This window comes from Carcharhinus amblyrhynchos, chromosome 10 (assembly GCF_965287045.1).
Source record: "Carcharhinus amblyrhynchos chromosome 10, sCarAmb.v2.hapA, whole genome shotgun sequence".
In the NCBI taxonomy this organism is placed as follows: domain Eukaryota; kingdom Metazoa; phylum Chordata; class Chondrichthyes; order Carcharhiniformes; family Carcharhinidae; genus Carcharhinus; species Carcharhinus amblyrhynchos.
The window spans coordinates 106,599,182-106,620,055 of record NC_137333.1 but is presented as its reverse complement, the minus strand read 5'-3'; the positions used below and the strand labels follow the sequence as shown (position 1 = coordinate 106,620,055).

The 20,874-nt window shown below is 53.2% G+C and overlaps 1 protein-coding gene across 1 annotated transcript in view; it reads right to left on the bottom strand.

The window, feature by feature from the left end:
- Positions 1-563: 563 nt before the first annotated feature.
- The window catches only part of LOC145349322 (interferon-inducible GTPase 5-like), a 59,000-nt gene continuing 38,689 nt past the window's right edge, over positions 564-20,874 (bottom strand). Inside the window, exons 2-3 of the mRNA XM_080197821.1 lie at positions 13,920-14,525; positions 564-3,156 (exon numbers count right to left, since the gene is read on the bottom strand). Of these exons, the coding sequence (XP_080053947.1) occupies positions 1,968-3,156; positions 13,920-14,525 (1,795 nt within the window). The 3' untranslated portion in view covers positions 564-1,967. The remainder of the gene's footprint in view (positions 3,157-13,919; positions 14,526-20,874) is intronic.

Genomic DNA, 20,874 nt, shown 5'->3' with positions numbered 1-20,874 from the left:
ACCGGGGTTCGATTCCCAGCTTGAGTCACTGCCTGTGTAGAGTCTGTACGTTCTCCCCGTGTCTCCGTGGCTTTCCTCCGGGTGCTCCGGTTTCCCCCCACAGTCCGAAAGACATGCAGGTTAGGTGAATTGGCCACGGTAAATGTGTAAGCTTACAGAGATAGGGCAGGGGGAGAAGGCCTTGGAAAGATACTCTGTCAGAGAGTTAGTGCAGGCTCGATGGACCAAATGGCCTCTTCTGCACTGAAAGGATTCTTTGATTCTAATCAGCCAGTCAACAGAACCAGATTCCCTATTCCATCAGATCTGATCTCTATCTTACTCCAATTAACTGCCTTAGTTCCAGCTCACATCCTCATGTCAGCCCTTCCTGAACAAATATCGATCAATCTCAGCCTGGAAATTCCCAATTGACAATCTGTATCCACCTCTCTATGAGAGAATGTTCCAGATTCCCACTCCCCTCTGTGTGACTTCCTGATATCCCCCCCACCCCTGAATGGGCCCCCCACCCCCCCCAACCCTTCGTTCTGGACTCCCCGTCAGAGGAAACAGTTTCTCTCACTCGACCCGGTCAAATCCTTTCATCACTTTAAACACTGATCGGATCATCCCTTAAGACTCCAGGAAGTCTGGCCTATACAACCTGCCCACGTAATTTAACCCTTTGATGGCCAGTCAATCCCCCTCCACGATCGATATCCCTAAGCTGTGGGCCCAGACTGGACCCCGGTTACTCTGGTCTGGACACTGGATCCCTCAGTGCGACCCTGTGAGTCTGAAGCCTGTGTTCGCCACTCGGGATCCTGAGCCACTCTGAGAGTTACAGAATCATTGGGTGGGATTCTCCGACCGCGCTGGTCTAAAAGCCGGAAAATCCTGCCGGAATGTCAATGGGCCTTGACATCATCCGCAACTCACCTGATTAGTGGTGGGCAGGGTGGGAGAATTCCAGCCTCAGGGTCATTACAACACAAGAGAATTGACCCTGAGCTGAGCTTGTTATCCCATAATCACTCCACCCCAATCCTTCAAACATCTTCCAAACCCACGACCATTGCCATCGAGATGGTATTCCCAGGTATACCACACCTGGAGCTTCCCCTCCAATTCATTCACCATTCTGACTTACAAATATATTTGATTTGATTTATTATTGTCACATGTATTAACATACAATGAAAGGTATTGTTTCTTGGGCGCTATACAAAGCATACCGTTCATAGAGAAGGAAACAAAGAGTGCAGAATGTAATGTTACGGTCATAGCTAGGATGTAGAGAAAGATCAACTTAATGCGAGGTAGGTCCATTCAAAAGTCTGACAGCAGCAGGGAAGAAGCTGTTCTTGAGTCGGTCGGTACGGGACCTCAGACTTTTGTATCTTTCTCCTGGCAGAAGTTAGAAGAGAGAATGTCCGGGGGCAATGGGGTCCTTAATTATGTGGGAAGTGTAGACAGAGTCAATGGATGGGAGGCTGGTTTGTGATGGATTGGGCTACATTCACGACCCTTTGTAGCTGCTTGCGGTCTTGGGCAGAGCAGGAGCCCAGACCAAGCTGTGATACACCCAGAAAGAATGCTTTCCATGGTGCATCTGTAAAGTTGGGGAGAGTCGTAGCAGACATCATTCTTTCACTGTCGCTGGGCCAAAATCCTGGAACTCCCTCCCTAACAGCACTGTGGGTTTACCTACACCACATGGGGGTGCAGTGATTCAAAAAGGCAGCTCACCACCACCTCCTCAAGGGGCAATTAGGGATGGGCAATAAATGCTGGTTCAGCCAGCGACACCCAGGTCCCGAAAATGAATTGAGAAACGGGCAGATCCTGACTCAGGAGAAGGTTGTTACTCAGAGTAAGTGTGACCTGTTTGACAGGACAGGTGTCCAGCTGCTGCATTGAAAGTTCATCCCGAACAAGCGTGCCCCCACCCCCCCGGTACCAATCCTCTCTGCCAAGTCTGTTCACTACTCTAGCTGTGAGTGGATGAGACAGTGCAGAACCTTTCCTGTATCTGACTCCAGACCCCGCAGAAATCCATTCAACATCCGCTGTACTATTTGGAATGCAACTCCTCCTGCCACAACTGAACCAACAATGGGGGTGCCACGTACCAGATATTCAGTCACCATTAACCCCATGCCAGAACTGTTGGTCAGGAGTTTGTAAATAAGCCATCTATTGATATCTGTTGGCTGGGGTGAAGTGAATTGAGCTTTCAATTCCTCCACTGGCTTCCCAAACTCAGCTGACATCCTGTTGAGAGATTCCTCATCAAGACCAAAGCTCTTGTAGTAGGAGAGCACGTTCTGCTGTAATATCCCGACGTCACACGCAATCCCCAGCCCTGGGATGGGAATCGCCGCTGCAACAGAAGATAAGAGAGCTAACTTCCAAACCTCTGAGCTGAGGGAACTCCTCTTCCTCTCAATCATCTGGGAAGTGGGAATCTGGATGGATCTCAGGAACGCTCGCTTTCTGTACCTGGGAATCTCTCTGCTCAAAGTTCCCAGGAGCTGTTCTGAGTCGTAACTGTTGAAATCCAAGGCCGACACCAGGAAGACCTGTGGTGACTTCACACCCTGTTCCTGTAAATACTTCAGTGAATCCCCTCTGATCGTGTCCAGCGTCTGTTCTTGGGGAATCCCCCGCCGACTCAGCGAGGCCTGGACGTCGCTGTCAATCTTCGTACGGACAAAGTAGAAAGTCTTGTCACGCTCGCTGATCCATTTTGCCAGTTTAGCGTGATTTTCTTTGAAGCGTTCTGAAGCTACAATGATGAAGATGTCATACCTGCTGAAGCCCACCTTTTCCCTGTAGTTCTCCAACTGGAAATCCGGCGTTCCCAGTCCGGGAAGGTCCCAGATTAGCAGCTGACCCAGGGAGGGGTGTGGGTAACTGGCTGGTCTCATGGTGGTTTCTGTGACCCCAGTACCAGCAGCTCCCTCTTGGTTATCAGCTACACCTCGAATGGCATTGACCAGGGAGGATTTCCCTGCTCCGGACTCGCCAGTAACACCAATGTTCACAGGAAAATTCTCCAGCGAGTGCAGACTTCCCACAACTTTTGAGACAAGTTCAGGGAGTCCACCCGATTGAAAAGCGACGTTCATTTCTTCCTGTTCCTCTTTGCTAACTCGATGAATTAATTCAGATCTGAAAACGTAACAACACACAGTGACCATCAGCAAGAAGTTACCGAACAATCTGTAAATAAAATCCAAATACACAAAACAGTAAAAAGTCACAACAAAATCATACACTTAATCAACCCTCTGACAGTGCGGCACTCCCTCAGCACTGACCCTCTGACAGTGCGGTGCTCCCTCAGCACTGACCCTCTGACAGTGCGGCACTCCCTCAGCACTGACCCTCTGACAGTGCGGCACTCCCTCAGCACTGACCCTCTGACAGTGCGGTGCTCCCTCAGCACTGACCCTCTGACAGTGCGGCACTCCCTCAGCACTGACCCTCTGACAGTGCGGCACTCCCTCAGCACTGACCCTCTGACAGTGCGGCACTCCCTCAGCACTGACCCTCTGACAGTGCGGCACTCCCTCAGCACTGACCCTCTGACAGTGCGGCACTCCCTCAGCACTGACCCTCTGACAGTGCGGCACTCCCTCAGCACTGACCCTCTGACAGTGCGGCACTCCCTCAGCACTGACCCTCTGACAGTGCGGCACTCCCTCAGCACTGACCCTCTGACAGTGCGGCACTCCCTCAGCACTGACCCTCTGACAGTGCGGCACTCCCTCAGCACTGACCCTCTGACAGTGCGGCACTCCCTCAGCACTGACCCTCTGACAGTGCGGCACTCCCTCAGCACTGACCCTCTGACAGTGCGGCACTCCCTCAGCACTGACCCTCTGACAGTGCGACACTCCCTCAGCACTGACCCTCTGACAGTGCGGCACTCCCTCAGCACTGACCCTCTGACAGTGCGGCAATCTTAAGTGAAGACATTTATCATGGCCAATGCACCCTAACCCACACATTTCTGGACTGCGGGAGGAAACCAGAGCACCCGGAGGAAACTCACACAGACACGGGGGAAATGTGCAGGCTCTGCACAGACAGTGAATATTTCCCAATCTATCTCCATTTAAAGAAATTAAAACAGAAAATGCTGGATAAACTCAGCCAGTCTGGCAGCATCCAAGGAGAGAAACAAAGTTAATGTTTGAGATTGCAATGATTCTCCTGTTGATGCTGACAGGCTCGCGGTTTCTCCCCATTTTCTCTTTCATCATTGAATCCCTTCAGAGCAGAAGGAGGTCATTCTAGTTTCTATGTTTCTAAAATGGTGCTGGAGGCACGGTGTCCAGATGTTGTCACTGAGGGTTGGCGGGGGTGGGGGGAGGGGCAGTGAGTGGGTGAGGAATAGGAGGGGCCAAGGATGGATCCTTGAGAGCCATGATGTAGAGATGCCGGCGTTGGACTGGGGTAAACACAGGAAGTCTCACAACACCAGGTTAGAGTCCAACAGGTTTATTTGGTAGTAAAAGCCACGAGCTTTCGGAGCGTTGCTCCTTTGTCAGGTGACCGGGAGTTCTGTTCACAAACAGAGCATATAAAGACACAAACTCAATTTACAAAATAATGGTTGGAATGCGAGTCTTTACAGGTAATCAAGTCTTAAAGGTACAGACAATGTGAATGGAGAGAGGGTTAAGCACAGGTTAAAGAGATGTGTATTGTCTCCAGACAGGACAGTTAGTGAGATTTTGCAAGTCCAGGCAAGTCATGGGGGGTTACAGATAGTGTGACATGAACCCAAGATCCCGGTTGAGGAAGAAAATGTCATCCTGGACCACAATGTCTTCACCTTCAACAACCAGTTTTTCATCCAGACACATGGAACAGCCATGGGGACCAAATTCACACCTCAGTATGCCAACACCTTTATGTACAGGTTCGAACAAGACTTCTTCACCGCACAGGACCTTCAACCGATGCTATACACTAGATACATCAATGATATTTTCTTTCTTTGGACTCATGGTGAGCAATCACTGAAACAACTACATGATGACATCAACAAGTTCCATCCCACCATCAGATTCACCATGGATTACTCTCCAGAATCAGCTGCATTCTTGGACAGACACATCTCCATCAAGGACGGTCACCTCAACACTTCACTGTACTGCAAGCCCATGGATTACCTCACGATGCTCCACTTCTCCAGCTTCCACCCTAAACACGTTAAAGAAGCCATCCCCTACGGACAAGCCCTCCATACACACAGGATCTGCTCAGATGAGGAGGATCGTGACAGACACCTCCAGACGCTGAAAGATGCCCTCATAAGAACAGGATATGGCGCTCGACTCACAGATTGACAGTTCCGATGCGCCACAGCGATAAACCGCACTGACCTCCTCAGAAGACAAACACGGGACACGGTGGACAGAGTACCCTTCGTCATCCAGTACTTCCCCGGAGCGGAGAAGCTACGACACCTTCTCATGTCACCAATGAAAACGAACATCTCGTCAATGCCCTCCCCACACCCTCACTTCTTGCCTTCAAACAACCACATAACCTCAAACAGACAATTGTTCACAGCAAACTACCCAGCCTTCAGGAGAACAGTGACCACAACACCACACAACCCTGCCACAGCAACCTCTGCAAGACATGCCTGATCATCAACATGGATGACATCATCTCACAACACTACACTTGGAATACTGTGTACAGTTCTAGTCACCCAATTATAGAAAGGATATTATTAAACCAGAAAGAGCTCAGAAAAGATTTACTAGGATGCTACTGGGACTTGATGGTTTGAGTTATAAGGAGAGGCTGGATAGACTGGGACTTTTTTCCTCTGGAGCGTAGGAGGCTGAGGGGTGATCTTATAGAGATCTATAAAATAATGAAGGGCACAGATCAGCTAGATAGTCAATATCTTTTCCCAATTTTAACGTTTAAGAAAAACTTGGACAGGTGCATGGATGAGAGGGGTGTGGAGGGATACAGTCCAAGTGCAGGTCACTGGGACTAGGCAGAAAAATGGTTCGGCACAGACAAGCAGGGCCAAAAGCTGTTTCTGAGCTGTAATGTTCTATAGTTCTAAAGGTAAGAGAGTCTAAAACTAGAGGGCAGAGGTTTAAGGTGAGACGGGAGAGATACAAAAGTGTCTGGAGGGTCAGTTGTTCCACACAGAGGGTGGTGAGTGTCTGGAACAAGCTGCCAGAGGTAGTAGTAGAAGCGGGTACAATTTTATCTTTGAAAAGGCATTTAGACAGTTACATGGGTATAAGAACATAAGAACATAAGAAATAGGAGCAGGAGTAGGCCATCTAGCCCTTCGAGCCTGCCCCGCCATTCAATAAGATCATGGCTGATCTGTCGTGGCTCAGTTCCACATTCCCGCTTTCTCCCCATAACCCTTAATCCCCTCTCTTATCAAAAACCCATCAACCCGCTTCTTAAAAATATTTAGCGAGGTAGCCTCCACCACTTCAACGGGCAGAGAATTCCAGAGATTCACCACCCTTTGAGTGAAGAAGTTCCTCCTCAACTCCGTTCTAAACCACCCCCACTTTATCTTGAGGCTGTGCCCCCTAGTCCTATTGTCCTTTCTGAGTGGGAAGAGTCTCTCCACCTCTATCCTATCCATCCCATTCATCATCTTATACGTCTCAATGAGATCTCCCCTCATTCTTCTAAACTCTAACGAGTACAAGCCGAGTTCATTCAGCCTCTCCTCATAGCTCAATCCCCTCAACTCCGGTATCAGCCTAGTAAACCTCCTCTGCACTCCCTCCAAGGCCAAAATATCCTTGCGTAAGTACGGCGCCCAAAACTGCACACAGTACTCCAGCTGCGGCCTCACCAATGCCCTATACAGCTGCAGCAAGACCTCCCTACTTTTATATTCAATCCCCCTCGCTATGAAGGCCAGCATCCCATTTCCCTTCCTGACCACCTGCTGCACCTGCAAGCTGGGTTTTTGCGACTCATGCACAAGGACCCCGAGGTCCCTCTGCACCGTCGCCTGCTGCAGTTTTTCGCCACATAAGTAATAATCCTTCCTACCATTATTCCTGCCAAAGTGGACCACCTCGCACTTGCCAACATTAAATTCCATTTGCCAGTTCCTGGCCCATTCGCCCAGCCTATCTAGATCCTTCTGCAGACTCTCCACACCCTCCGCGCAATTTGCCGTTCCACCAATTTTGGTGTCAAAGGCAAATTTCGACACCCTACACTCGGTTCCCTCCTCCAGATCATCTATATAAATGGTAAATAGCTGAGGCCCCAGCACCGACCCCTGGGGCACTCCACTAGTCACCAACCACCAATCCGAATAGCACCCATTGACCCCCACTCTCTGCCTCCTATTTGACAACCAGTCCTCTATCCACGCTAACACCCTACCCCCAACTCCATGTCCCCTGACCTTCTGCAACAACCTCTTGGGAGGTACCTTGTCAAACGCCTTCTGAAAATCAAGAAAGACCACATCCACCGGCTCTCCTCTATCCACCACCCTAGACACATCCTCATAGAACTCCAGTAAATTTGTCAGACACGACTTCCCTTTAACGGAACCATGCTGCGTCTGCTCTATCAAGCAATTCCCCTCAGGATGCCTCGCTATTTCCTCCTTGATGACGGATTCTAACATTTTACCTACAACAGACGTTAAACTAACCAGCCTATAATTCCCCGCCTTTTGCCTGGCACCCTTCTTAAACAACGGCGTAACATTAGCCGCTTTCCAATCTTCCGGCACTTCCCCGGAATCCAGTGACATCTGGAAAATAACCACCAAGGCATCCACTATAACCTCCGCCATTTCTTTCAGAACCCTCGGATGCATTCCATCCGGTCCTGGGGACTTGTCCACAATCAGCCCCTCCAGTCTGTCGAGCACCGCCTCTCTAGTAACAGTAATGTCATCGAGACCCTCCAGTCCTACCACCTTTCCATCGCTAACACCCGGCAAATTATTCACGTCCTCCTCCGTGAAGACCGAAACAAAAAAGTTATTCAAGACCTTCGCCATATCCCCATCCCCTACCACTAGGTCCCCTTTCTCATCCTCTAAAGGACCAACGTTCACCCTAGCCAGCCTCTTCCTTTTTATATACTTATAAAAACTCTTGCTATCCTTTTTTATATTAAGCGCTAGCCCAGCTTCATAGTTTCTCCTACCCTTCTTTATCAATTTCTTTGTCAATCTTTGTTGACATTTAAACCTCTCCCAATCCTCTTCTCGCCCACTACTCTTAGCTACTCTAAACGCCTCCACTTTTAATTTAACACTTTCCTTCACCTCCTTCGTTATCCACAGCTTATTACCTCTCCTCCTATGGTCCTTTTTGACCATTGGAATAAATTTCTGCTGAGCACCAAGAAAGATCTCCTTAAAAATCCTCCACTGCTCCTCAGCAGACCCTCCCTCCAACGCGCTCCCCCAGTCAACATTCGCCAATTCTTCTCTCATCCTACCATACTCCCCTCTATTCAAACAAAGGACGCGTGTCCGGGAACCCACTTTCTCCTCCTCCATCTGCACCAGAAACTCCACCATACAATGATCACTCTCCCCAAGAGGATCCTTCACCACAAGGTCCCTGATTCTACCCGCCTCATTACATAGCACCAGATCCAAGATAGCTCGCTCCCTCGTCGGCTCCAGCACACACTGTTCAAGGAAACTATCCCGGCAGCATTCCAAGAACTCCTCCTTGAGCCCACTGCGTCCAACATGGGTCGACCAATCAATATGCAGATTGAAATCCCCCATAACTACAGCCGTCCCATTCCTGCACGCCGCACTTATTTGCGCGTTAACAGCCCGCCCCACCTCCAGATCATTATTCGGGGGCCTATAGACGACACCCACCAGTGTCTTCCTCCCTTTGCTGTTCCTAATCTCCACCCACAACGATTCCACGTTCTGTTCTTTGGCTCCAATATCATCCCTTGCTACCACCCTGATGCTATCCTTAATCAGCAGAGCTATGCCCCCCCCTTTTCCCTCCCGCCTATCCTTCCTAAACACTTGATAGCCCTGTACATTCAGCTCCCAGTCCCTGTCACCTTGCAGCCACGTCTCTGTAATGGCCACCAGATCATATCCATTTGTGTCGATCTGCGCCACCAGCTCATTCACTTTATTCCGAATGCTTCGTGCATTCAGATAAAGTGCCTTCATCCCAGCCTTCCCCTGGACCCTATTCATACTCACGCCCCCTACTCCCTTTATTATTGGGACATCCTCGGCCTCCACCCTTACCTGTACCCTATCCTTAACTTTAGACCTCGTAATGTCACCTACCCTCGCACCCTCCCCCCCCCAATTAGTTTAAAGCCCTGTCTACAGTCCTCTTTACTCGATTCGCCAGGACTCTGGTCCCAGCACGGTTCAGACCAACCCCTTCCCGCCCGAACAGGTCCCACCTACCCCAATACTGGTGCCAATGCCCCATAAATTCAAACCCATTCCTCCCACACCAATCCCTGAGCCACCCATTCACTTCCTTAATCCAGTCAACCCTACGCTTGTCTGCACTCGGTTCAGGCAGTAGCCCAGAGATAACCACCTTGTCGGTTCTACTTTTTAATTCCATTCCCAGCTTTTCATACTCCCTCCCCAGATCCTCAGTCCGCACTTTGCCTACGTCGCCGGCACCCACATGTACCACAACAACCGGATTCTCACCCTCCCACTCCAGGTTCCTCTGCAGCCCAGCTGCGACATCCCGTACCCGAGCACCAGGCAGACAACACACCCTTCTGTGCACTTTGTCATTGTGACAAAGGACAGTGTCAATACCCTTAATCCCACTATCCCCAATCACTACTACGTTCCTTTTCCCCTTCTCTTTGCCTATGTCCTGCTGCATCACTGTACCGTGTCCAGTTTGCTCACCAACCTCACCTCCCTCGTTCTCGTCCAGACTGGAAGCAAGAACCTCAAACCTGTTATGCAAATTGAGATGCTGAGGCCTCCGCTCCCCACCCCCCTTCCTTCTCTCTCCCCCCCTTCCTCACTTGCACCCCATTGACAATGGCACCTTCTCTCCCCCTGATGAGCCTCAGTGTCTGTAGCTCAGAGGCCAGCTCATCTACCTTGAGCTGGAGCTCCTCCAGCAACCTGCACTTACTGCAGACATGGTCACCGGGGAGGACCCTGGGGTCCACCAGTTCCCACATCATACAGAAACCACACATCACATGCCCCTCCATTATTCACTGTAGTACTATTGAAAATTTCCACACGAACTTACCTGGCCCTTTTTCTCTCCAGCCCTTTGGATCTTAAGCCCTAATAGCTCACTCTGCTTCCCTCTCACTCCACTGCCCGCTCCGACGCTGCCTGCTGTCTACACCAGGCCTCCTTTTAAACCTGGCGCTGATTTAAAGCCTGCTGACCCACAACTCCCTGCTATCCACTCCCTCAGAATCCTTAAAGCGGTAAATACAAAAAGCCCACAAAAATGCTTTTAAATGATTTAAACAGTTCTACAAGGTTAGTTCTTACTACAAAGTGCTTTAAACTTATTTAAACAGGTTTTTAATAGGTAGTTTCTTATCTGTCTCCCTGCTCCTTCACTCGTCTGCTCCAGCAAACAATGATGAGTATAGATGAGTATAGAGGGATATGGGCCAAATGGGGGCAATTGGGATTAGCTTAGGGGTTTAAAAAAAAGGGCGGTGTGGACAAGTTGGGCCAAAGGGCCTGTTTCCATGCTGTAAACCTCTGTGACTCTACGACTCACATGAGAATACCATCCACCAGGTACACGGTACATACACTTGCAACTCGGCCAACGTTGTCTACCTGATACGTTGCAGGAAAGGATGTCCTGAGGCACGGTACATTGGGGGAGACCATACAGACACTACGACAAAGGATGAATGAACATTGCTCAACAATCACCAGGCAAGACTGTTCTCTTCCTGTGGGCGAACACTTCAGCGTTCACGGGCATTTGGCCTCTGATCTTCAGGTAAACATTCTCCAAGGCGGCCTTCACAACACATGACAGCGCAGAGTCGCTGAGCAGAAACTGATAGCCAAGCTCCATACACTAGGACAGCCTCAACTGGGATCTTGGGTTCATGTCACACTATCTGTAACCCCCCATGACTTGCCTGGGCTTGCAAAATCTCACTAACTGTCCTGCCTGGAGACAATACTCATCTCTTTAAACTGTGCTCAACTCTCTCTCCACTCACATTGTCTGTACCTTTAAGACTTGATTATCTGGAAAGACTCGCATTCCAACCATTATTTTGTAAATTGAGTTAGTGTCTTTATATACCCTGTTTGTGAACTGAAATCCCACTCACCTGATGAAGGTGCAGCGCTCCAAAAGCTAGTGGCTTTTGCTACCAAATAAATCTGTTGGACTCTAACCTGGTGTGAGACTTCTTACTCTCCTGGGGGAGGGGGGGGCGGTGGGGGGGGTCACCAGAGGGAAAGGGCGGGGTTAGGAAGAGGAGCAGTGAGTCCCTGGCTCTGATTGGATGGAGAAGAATGGAAGCAGGGGCGGGCCGAGCCACCCAGCTGGGCGATGGAGAAGTGGGGGGGGGGGGGGGAGGAGCGGGGCGGATGGAGGGTGATCGAGGAGGATGGGGGGGGTTCACCAGGTCAAGGGTTGCAGACGGCTGGAGAAGGACGAGGAGGGAAAGGTTCTCCCTGTCACCCTCACACAGGATGTCAGCTGGGAGTTTGATAAGAGCCCTTCCCGCACTGTGACAGGGATCTGAGTGGAGGGATTCAGGGATCAGTAGTGGGGAGCGGGGGGAGCGAAGAGGAGAATGTTTTTTTCACTCAGCGAGTTGCTGTGATCTCAGGCGCTGCCTGATAGGGCGGCGGAAGCAGATTCAATAATAACTTTCCAAAGGCAATTGGGGAAATACAAGGGGGAGGTGGTTTATAGAATTGTGGAGTCTGCATTGTCCATGCTTATAATTCACTGAAAGTTAACAATACAGAATCATTACGGTGCAGAAGAAGGCCAGTCGGCCCATCGTGTCTGCACTGGCTCCATTGCCATTCCTCCGCCGTTTCCCCATACCTCTGCACGTCGTTTCTGTTCAAATAATCATCTAATGCCTTGATTGAAGCTGCCTCCACCACACTTCCAGGCAGCGCACTCCAGACCCCAACCACTCATTGTGTAAGAATCTTCCCTCACATCATATCTGCCTCTTGTGTAAATGATATTAAATCTGGGCCCTCTCGTTCTCGACTCTTTTATGAGCAGGAACAGTTTTTCCCCCTCAACTCCGTCCAATCCCCTCAGGATTTTAAACATCTCCATTAAATCTCCCCTTGGCTTCTCTCTAAGAACAGTCCCAACCTCTCCAATCTAACATCATTACTGAAGTTTCTCATCCCCTGGGACCGTTCTTGTAAACCTCTCCTGTTCTCTGTCCAATGTGTTTACATCCCTGCAGGTACATGAAGTAATAAGGGAGGTAAATGAGATGTTGGCCTTTATAAGAACATAAGAAATAGGAGCAGGAGTAGGCCATCTAGCCCTTCGAGCCTGCCCCGCCATTCAATAAGATCATGGCTGATCTGAAGTGGATCAGTTCCACTTTCCCGCTTTCTCCCCATAACCCTTAATTCCCCTGTCTATCAGAAACCTATCCACCTGTGACTTAAATATATTTAGCGAGGTAGCATCCACCACTTCAACGGGCAGAGAATTCCAGAGATTCACCACCCTTTGAGTGAAGAAGTTCCTCCTCAACTCCAATCTAAACTGCACCCCGCTTATCTTGAGGCTGTGCCCTCTAGTCCTGCTATCCTTTCTAAGCGGGAAGAATCTCTCTACCTCTACCCTATCCATCCCCTTCATTATCTTATACGTCTCTATAAGATCCCCCCTCATCCTTCTAAACTCCGATGAGTACAGACCCAGTCTATTTAGTCTCTCTTCGTAGTCCAACCCCCTCATCTCCGGTATCAGCCTAGTGAACCTCCTCTCGAGAGAGTGTGTGTGTACAGTAGTGAACATACCCTGTTACACACGTAAGCAGCCTTGGTGAGACCAAGTATTGGGTACAGTTTTAGTCTCCTGACCTCAGGAAGGATATACTCGCCACAGAGGGAGTGCAGTGAATGTTCACCAGACTGATTCCTGGGAGGGTGGGATTGTGGAGTGAGAAGGGGATTGGGGAAAACTGGTTCTCTACAATTCTGAAGAATGAGAGGTGATCTCACTAAAACTTAGAAAATTCTTACAGGATAGATACAGGAAGGATGTTTTCCAGGGTTGGGGGGGGTTGGGGTTCATACAGTAAGAAGTCTCACAACAGCAGGTTAAAGTCCAACAGGATTATTTGGCAGCAAAAGCCACGAAACCAGGGGTCACAGTCTCAGAATTCAGGGCAGGTCATTCGGACAGAGATGAGGAGGAATTCCTTCACTCGGAGGGTGGGGAATTTCTGGAATTCTCTGGGATGTGGGAGCTCTGTCACTGTGTGTGATCGAGACTGAGACTGAGAACTTTCTGGATACTGATCACATCCAGGGATAAGGGGGTCAGCGCGGGAAAACTGGTGTTGAGGGCGAGCCATGACCTGGCTGAATGGGTGAGCCCCGTCTCCCTCAGAATGAGCAGGGTTAGAGGGACTGACTGGGGTGGGGAGGGGGGAAAAGGAGGGAGGGGGGAAAGGAGGGGGGAAAGGAGGGGGGGAAAAGGAGGGGGGAAAGGAGGGGGGAAGAGGGAAGGAGGGGGAAGGGGAGAAGGAGGGGGAAGGGGAGAAGGAGGGGGAAGGGGAGAAGGAGGGGTAAAGGGGGGAAGGAGGGGTAAAGGGGGGAAGGAGGGGTAAAGGGGGGAAGGGGGGAAGGAGGGGGGAAGGAGGGGAAGGAGGGGGAAGGAGGGATCAGCCTCCATCTGTTGTCAGTCACTGATCAGGATTGCTCCGTCACTCACTTGATCATTTCAGGATGGTTCTCAATTCTCGAGCGAAACAATGGAAAATGATATTTGTGTGTCTGGAGGTTGCTGAGGACGTACACATCAGGATTCTGAACAGATCCTTTTGTCAGGGATTCGATACAGAACTTTCTGATCTCATTAACAAGCTGATCTTCGTTGTATTCTGCTGTAAGTCGCTGTCTATGAGCTTCGAGATCGCTGTCGATCTTGGTGCGAACAAACAGAACCATCTTGCTGGTGCTCTGAAGAGTTTTGGCCAGTTGGCCATGGTGCTCTTTAAAGATTTCGGAAGCGACGATTATAAAGATCCCGTAGAGTTTGCCATTGACTTGCTTCAGATATCGCTCAGGTTGCAAGTTTGGGCTGATCTCAGGGAGTTCCCAAATCCGGATGTTGGGATATTTCGGGAAGGAATACACAGCAGGCTGTGTGCACGAATTTCCCAGCCCAGTCTTGGCAGCTGCCGTATCGTCATCCCGGAGATCTCGCAATGCGTTAATCAGGGAAGATTTACCAGAACAGTGATCCCCAATGACAGCCAGATCCAATCCTGAACACTCACTCAGTGAACACGGCTCGCTTGTGCCTCCAATCGTTCCCCTGTTTCGAAACAAAAACACACAAATCTCAGCAGGTCTCTAAAAAACTCCAAACATTTCATTCTCAGGTTTTTGCTCAGATTGTCAGTGAAGGAGAAAGTGCGCGAGTGTGCGGGAGAGCGTGGGAGCACACGGGAGAGTGCGCGAGTGTGTGGGAGAGCGTGGGAGCACACGGGGGAGTGCGCGAGTGTGCGGGAGAGCGTGGGAACACACGGGGGAGTGCGTGAGAGCGCGGGAGCGCACGGGGGAGTGCGCGAGTGTGCGGGAGAGCGTGGGAGCACACGGGAGAGTGCGCGAGTGTGCGGGAGAGCGTGGGAACACACGGGAGAGTGCGCGAGTGTGCGGGAGAGCGTGGGAGCACACGGGGGAGTGCGCGAGTGTGCGGGAGAGCGTGGGAGCACACGGGGGAGTGCGCGAGTGTGCGGGAGAGCGTGGGAACACACGGGAGAGTGCGCGAGTGTGCGGGAGAGCGTGGGAGCACACGGGAGAGTGCGCGAGTGTGCGGGAGAGCGAGGGAACACACGGGAGAGTGCGCGAGTGTGCAGGAGAGCGTGGGAGCACACGGGAGAGTGCGCGAGTGTGCGGGAGAGCGTGGGAGCACACGGGAGAGTGCACAAGTGCATCGGAGAGCATGGGAACTCACGGGCGATAATTATGGGGGATTTTAATCTGCATATTGATTGGTTGACTCAAGTCAGACGCGGTGGGCTTGAGGAAGAGTTCTTGGAATGCTGTCGGGATAGTTTCCTTGATCAGTGTGTGGCGGACCCAACGAGGGAGTGAGCTATCTTAGATCTGGTGTTGTGTAACAAGGCAGGAAGAATTAGGGATCTTGTTGTGAGGGATCCTCTTGGGACGAGCGATCATTGTGTGGTTGAGTTTTTGATGCAGATGGTGGATGAGAAAGTAGGGTCCCGAACCTGTGTCCTCTGTTTGAACAGAGGGAAGTACGATAGGATGAGAGAGGAATTGGCGAATGTAGATTGGGAGTGCAGATTGGTCGGTAGGACGACTGAGGAACAGTGGAGGATCTTTAAGGAGATCTTCTTCGATGCTCAGCAGAAATATATTACGATGGCAAAGAAGGAATGTAGCAGAAGGGATAATCAGCCGTGGTTAACGAAGGAAATAAAGGAGAGTATTAAATTAAAAGCTGATGCATTTAGAGTGGCTAAAAGTAGTGGGCGAGTAGAAGATTGGGAAAGGTTTAAAAATCAACAAAGAATGACTAAGAAGTTGATAAAGGAAGGATAGACTATGAAGCTAAACTAGCACTAAATATAAAAAAGGACAGTAAAAATTTTTACAAATATATAAAGAGGAGGAGCCTGGCTAGGATGAATGTTGGACCCTTAGAGGATGAGAGGGGGGATTTAGTGGTAGGAGATGAGGAAATGGCTGAGGCTTTAAATCAGTTTTTTGCCTCGGTCTTCACGGAGGAGGACGCGAATAGTTTCCTGGATATTAAAGATAAAAGGATGGTAGGAGTTGAGGGCCTGAATGCGATTACTGTCACTAGAGAGGTAGTGCTTGATAGACTAACGGGACTGATGGTGGACAAGTTCCCAGGACCGGATGGAATGCATCCCAAGGTTCTGAAGGAAATGGCAGAGGTGATAGTAGATGCCTAAGTGATTATTTACCAAAATTCGCTGGATTCCGGGTAAATGCAGGACAATTGGAAACCAGCTAATGTTACGCCGCTGTTTAAAAAAGGTAGCAGGCAAAAGGCAGGGAATTCACTCAAAGGGTGGTGAATCTCTGGAATTCTCTGCCCGTTGAAGTGGTGGAGGCTGCCTCGCTAAATATATTTAAGATGCGGGTTGATAGGTTTTTGATAAGAGAGGGGATTAAGGGTTATGGGGAGAGGGTGGGAATGTGGAACTGAGCCACGACAGATCAACCATGATCTTATTGAATGGCGGGGCAGGCTCGAAGGGCTGGATGGCCTACTCCTGCTCCTATTTCTTATGTTGTTAAGAGTGCGTGAGTGCGCCGGAGAGCGTGGAAGCATGGGGGAACGTGTCAGAGCACACGGGAGAGCGCGGAAGAGTCTGGGAGCACGTTGGAGTGCGCGGGTGCACACGGGACAGCCTGGAAACACATGGAAGAGCACAGGAGCGTGTGTGCGAGAGGGCGGGAGCGCGTGCGAGAGGGCGGGAGCGCGTGCGAGAGGGCGGGAGCGCGTGCGAGAGGGCGGGAGCGCGTGCGAGAGCGCGTGCGAGAGTGTGTGCGGGAGTGTGTGCGGGAGTGTGTGCGGGAGTGAGTACGACAGTGCGGGAGTGTGTGCGAGAGTGCGGGAGTGTGTGCGAAAGTGCGAGAGTGCGAGAGTGCGGGAGTGAGTGCGGGAGTGAGTGCGAGAGTGCGGGAGTGAGTGCGGGAGTTCGGGAGTGAGTGCGAGAGTGCAGGAGTGAGTGCGGGAGTGAGTGCGAGAGTGCGGGAGTGAGTGCGAGAGTGCGGGAGTGAGTGCGAGAGTGCGGGAGTGAGTGCGGGAGTGAGTGCGGGAGTGCGGGAGTGTGTGCGAGAGTGCGGGAGTGAGTGCGAGAGTGCGGGAGTGAGTGCGAGAGTGCGGGAGTGAGTGCGAGAGTGCGGGAGTGAGTGCGAGAGTGCGGGAGTGAGTGCGAGAGTGCGGGAGTGAGTGCGAGAGTGCGGGAGTGAGTGCGGGAGTGCGGGAGTGTGTGCGAGAGTGCGGGAGTGAGTGCGAGAGTGCGGGAGTGAGTGCGAGAGTGCGGGAGTGAGTGCGAGAGTGCGGGAGTGAGTGCGAGAGTGCGGGAGTGAGTGCGGGAGTGAGTGCGGGAGTGCGGGAGTGTGTGCGAGAGTGCGGGAGTGAGTGCGAGAGTGCGGGAGTGTGTGCGAGAGTGCGGGAGTGAGTGCGAGAGTGCGGGAGTGAGTGCGAGAGTGCGGGAGTGAGTGCGAGAGTGCGGGAGTGTGTGCGAGAGTGCGGGAGTGAGTGCGAGAGTGCGGGAGTGTGTGCGAGAGTGCGGGAGTGAGTGCGAGAGTGCGGGAGTGAGTGCGAGAGTGCGGGAGTGAGTGCGAGAGTGCGGGAGTGAGTGCGAGAGTGCGGGAGTGTGTGCGAGAGTGCGGGAGTGAGTGCGAGAGTGCGGGAGTGAGTGAGAGAGTGCGGGAGTGTGTGCGAGAGTGCGGGAGTGAGTGCGGGAGTGCGGGAGTGTGTGCGAGAGTGCGGGAGTGAGTGCGAGAGTGCGGGAGTGTGTGCGAGAGTGCGGGAGTGTGTGCGAGAGTGCGGGATTGAGTGCGGGAGTGAGTGCGAGAGTGCGGGAGTGAGTGCGAGAGTGCGGGAGTGAGTGCGAGAGTGCGGGAGTGAGTGCGAGAGTGCGGGGGTGAGTGCGAGAGTGCGGGGGTGAGTGCGAGAGTGCAGGAGTGAGTGCGAGAGTGCGGGAGTGAGTGCGAGAGTGCGGGAGTGTGTGCGAGAGTGCGGGAGTGAGTGCGAGAGTGCGGGAGTGAGTGCGAGAGTGCGAGAGTGCGGGAGTGAGTGCGAGAGTGCGGGAGTGAGTGCGAGAGTGCGGGAGTGAGTGCGAGAGTGCGGGAGTGAGTGCGAGAGTGCGGGAGTGAGTGCGAGAGTGCGGGAGTGAGTGCGAGAGTGCGGGAGTGAGTGCGAGAGTGCGGGAGTGAGTGCGAGAGTGCGGGAGTGAGTGCGAGAGTGCGGGAGTGTGTGCGGGAGTGAGTGCGAGAGTGCGGGAGTGTGTGCGGGAGTGCGGGAGTGAGTGCGAGAGTGCGGGAGTGAGTGCGAGAGTGCGGGAGTGAGTGCGAGAGTGCGGGAGTGTGTGCGAGAGTGCGGGAGTGTGTGCGGGAGTGCGGGAGTGTGTGCGGGAGTGCGGGAGTGTGTGCGAGAGTGCGGGAGTGAGTGCGAGAGTGCGGGAGTGAGTGCGAGAGTGCGGGAGTGTGTGCGAGAGTGCGGGATTGAGTGCGGGAGTGAGTGAGAGAGTGCGGGAGTGAGTGCGAGAGTGCGAGAGTGAGTGCGAGAGTGCGAGAGTGAGTGAGAGAGTGCGGGAGTGAGTGCGAGAGTGCGAGAGTGAGTGCGAGAGTGCGAGAGTGAGTGCGAGAGTGCGGGAGTGAGTGCGAGAGTGCGGGAGTGAGTGCGAGAGTGCGGGAGTGAGTGCGAGAGTGCGGGAGTGAGTGCGAGAGTGCGGGAGTGAGTGCGAGAGTGCGGGAGTGAGTGCGAGAGTGCGGGAGTGAGTGCGAGAGTGCGGGAGTGAGTGCGAGAGTGCGGGAGTGAGTGCGAGAGTGCGGGAGTGAGTGCGAGCGTGCGGGAGTGAGTGCGAGAGTGCGGGAGTGTGTGCGAGAGTGCGGGAGTGTGTGCGAGAGTGCGGGAGTGTGTGCGGGAGTGAGTGCGAGAGTGCGGGAGTGTGTGCGGGAGTGCGGGAGTGAGTGCGAGAGTGCGGGAGTGAGTGCGAGAGTGCGGGAGTGAGTGCGGGAGTGTGTGCGAGAGTGCGGGAGTGTGTGCGGGAGTGCGGGAGTGTGTGCGAGAGTGCGGGAGTGAGTGCGAGAGTGCGGGAGTGTGTGCGAGAGTGCGGGATTGAGTGCGGGAGTGAGTGCGAGAGTGCGGGATTGAGTGCGAGAGTGCGAGAGTGCGGGAGTGAGTGCGAGAGTGCGGGGGTGAGTGCGAGAGTGCGGGAGTGAGTGCGAGAGTGCGGGAGTGAGTGCGAGAGTGCGGGAGTGAGTGCGAGAGTGCGGGAGTGTGTGCGAGAGTGCGGGAGTGAGTGCGAGAGTGCGGGAGTGAGTGCGAGAGTGCGAGAGTGCGGGAGTGAGTGCGAGAGTGCGGGAGTGAGTGCGAGAGTGTGGGAGTGAGTGCGAGAGTGCGGGGGTGAGTGCGAGAGTGCGGGAGTGAGTGCGAGAGTGCGGGAGTGAGTGCGAGAGTGCGGGAGTGTGTGCGAGAGTGCGGGAGTGAGTGCGAGAGTGCGGGAGTGAGTGCGAGAGTGCGAGAGTGCGGGAGTGAGTGCGAGAGTGCGGGAGTGAGTGCGAGAGTGCGGGAGTGAGTGCGAGAGTGCGGGAGTGAGTGCGAGAGTGCGGGAGTGAGTGCGAGAGTGCGGGAGTGAGTGCGAGAGTGCGGGAGTGAGTGCGAGAGTGCGGGAGTGAGTGCGAGAGTGCGGGAGTGTGTGTGAGAGTGCGGGAGTGTGTGTGTGAGAGTGCGGGAGTGAGTGCGAGAGTGCGAGAGTGCGGGAGTGAGTGCGGGAGTGTGTGCGAGAGTGCGGGAGTGTGTGTGAGAGTGCAGGAGTGAGTGCGAGAGTGCGGGAGTGAGTGCGAGAGTGCGGGAGTGTGTGCGAGAGTGCGGGAGTGTGTGCGAGAGTGCGGGAGTGAGTGCGAGAGTGTGTGCGAGAGTGCGGGAGTGTGTGCGAGAGTGCGGGAGTGAGTGCGAGAGTGCGGGAGTGCGTGCGAGAGTGCGGGGGTGTGTGTGTGAGTGCGGGAGTGTGTAAGAGAGTGAGTGCGAGAGTGCGGGAGTGAGTGCGAGAGTGCGGGGGTGTGGGGGTGTGTGTGAGAGTGCGGGAGTGAGTGCGGGAGTGTGTGCGAGAGTGCGGGAGTGTGTGCGAGAGTGCGGGAGTGTGTGCGAGAGTGCGGGAGTGAGTGCGAGAGTGTGTGCGAGAGTGCGGGAGTGTGTGTGAGAGTGCGGGAGTGTGTGTGAGAGTGCGGGAGTGAGTGCGAGAGTGCGGGGGTGTGGGGGTGTGTGTGAGAGTGCGGGAGTGAGTGCGGGAGTGTGTGCGAGAGTGCGGGAGTGAGTGCGAGAGTGCGGGAGTGCGTGCGAGAGTGCGGGGGTGTGTGTGTGAGTGCGGGAGTGTGTAAGAGAGTGAGTGCGAGAGTGCGGGAGTGAGTGCGAGAGTGCGGGGGTGTGGGGGTGTGTGTGAGAGTGCGGGAGTGAGTGCGGGAGTGTGTGCGAGAGTGCGGGAGTGTGTGTGAGAGTGCGGGAGTGTGTGTGTGAGAGTGCGGGAGTGTGTGCGAGAGTGCGGGAGTGCGTGCGAGAGTGCGGGCGTGCGTGCGAGAGTGCGGGGGTGTGTGTGAGAGTGCGGGAGTGTGTGCGAGAGTGCGGGGGTGTGTGTGAGAGTGCGGGAGTGAGTGCGAGAGTGAGTGCGAGAGTGCGGGAGTGAGTGCGAGAGTGCGGGGGTGTGTGTGAGAGTGCGGGAGTGAGTGCGGGAGTGTGTGCGAGAGTGCGGGAGTGTGTGTGAGAGTGCAGGAGTGAGTGCGAGAGTGCGGGAGTGTGTGTGAGAGTGCAGGAGTGAGTGCGAGAGTGCGGGAGTGAGTGCGAGAGTGCGGGAGTGTGTGCGAGAGTGCGGGAGTGAGTGCGAGAGTGCGGGAGTGAGTGCGAGAGTGTGTGCGAGAGTGCGGGAGTGAGTGCGAGA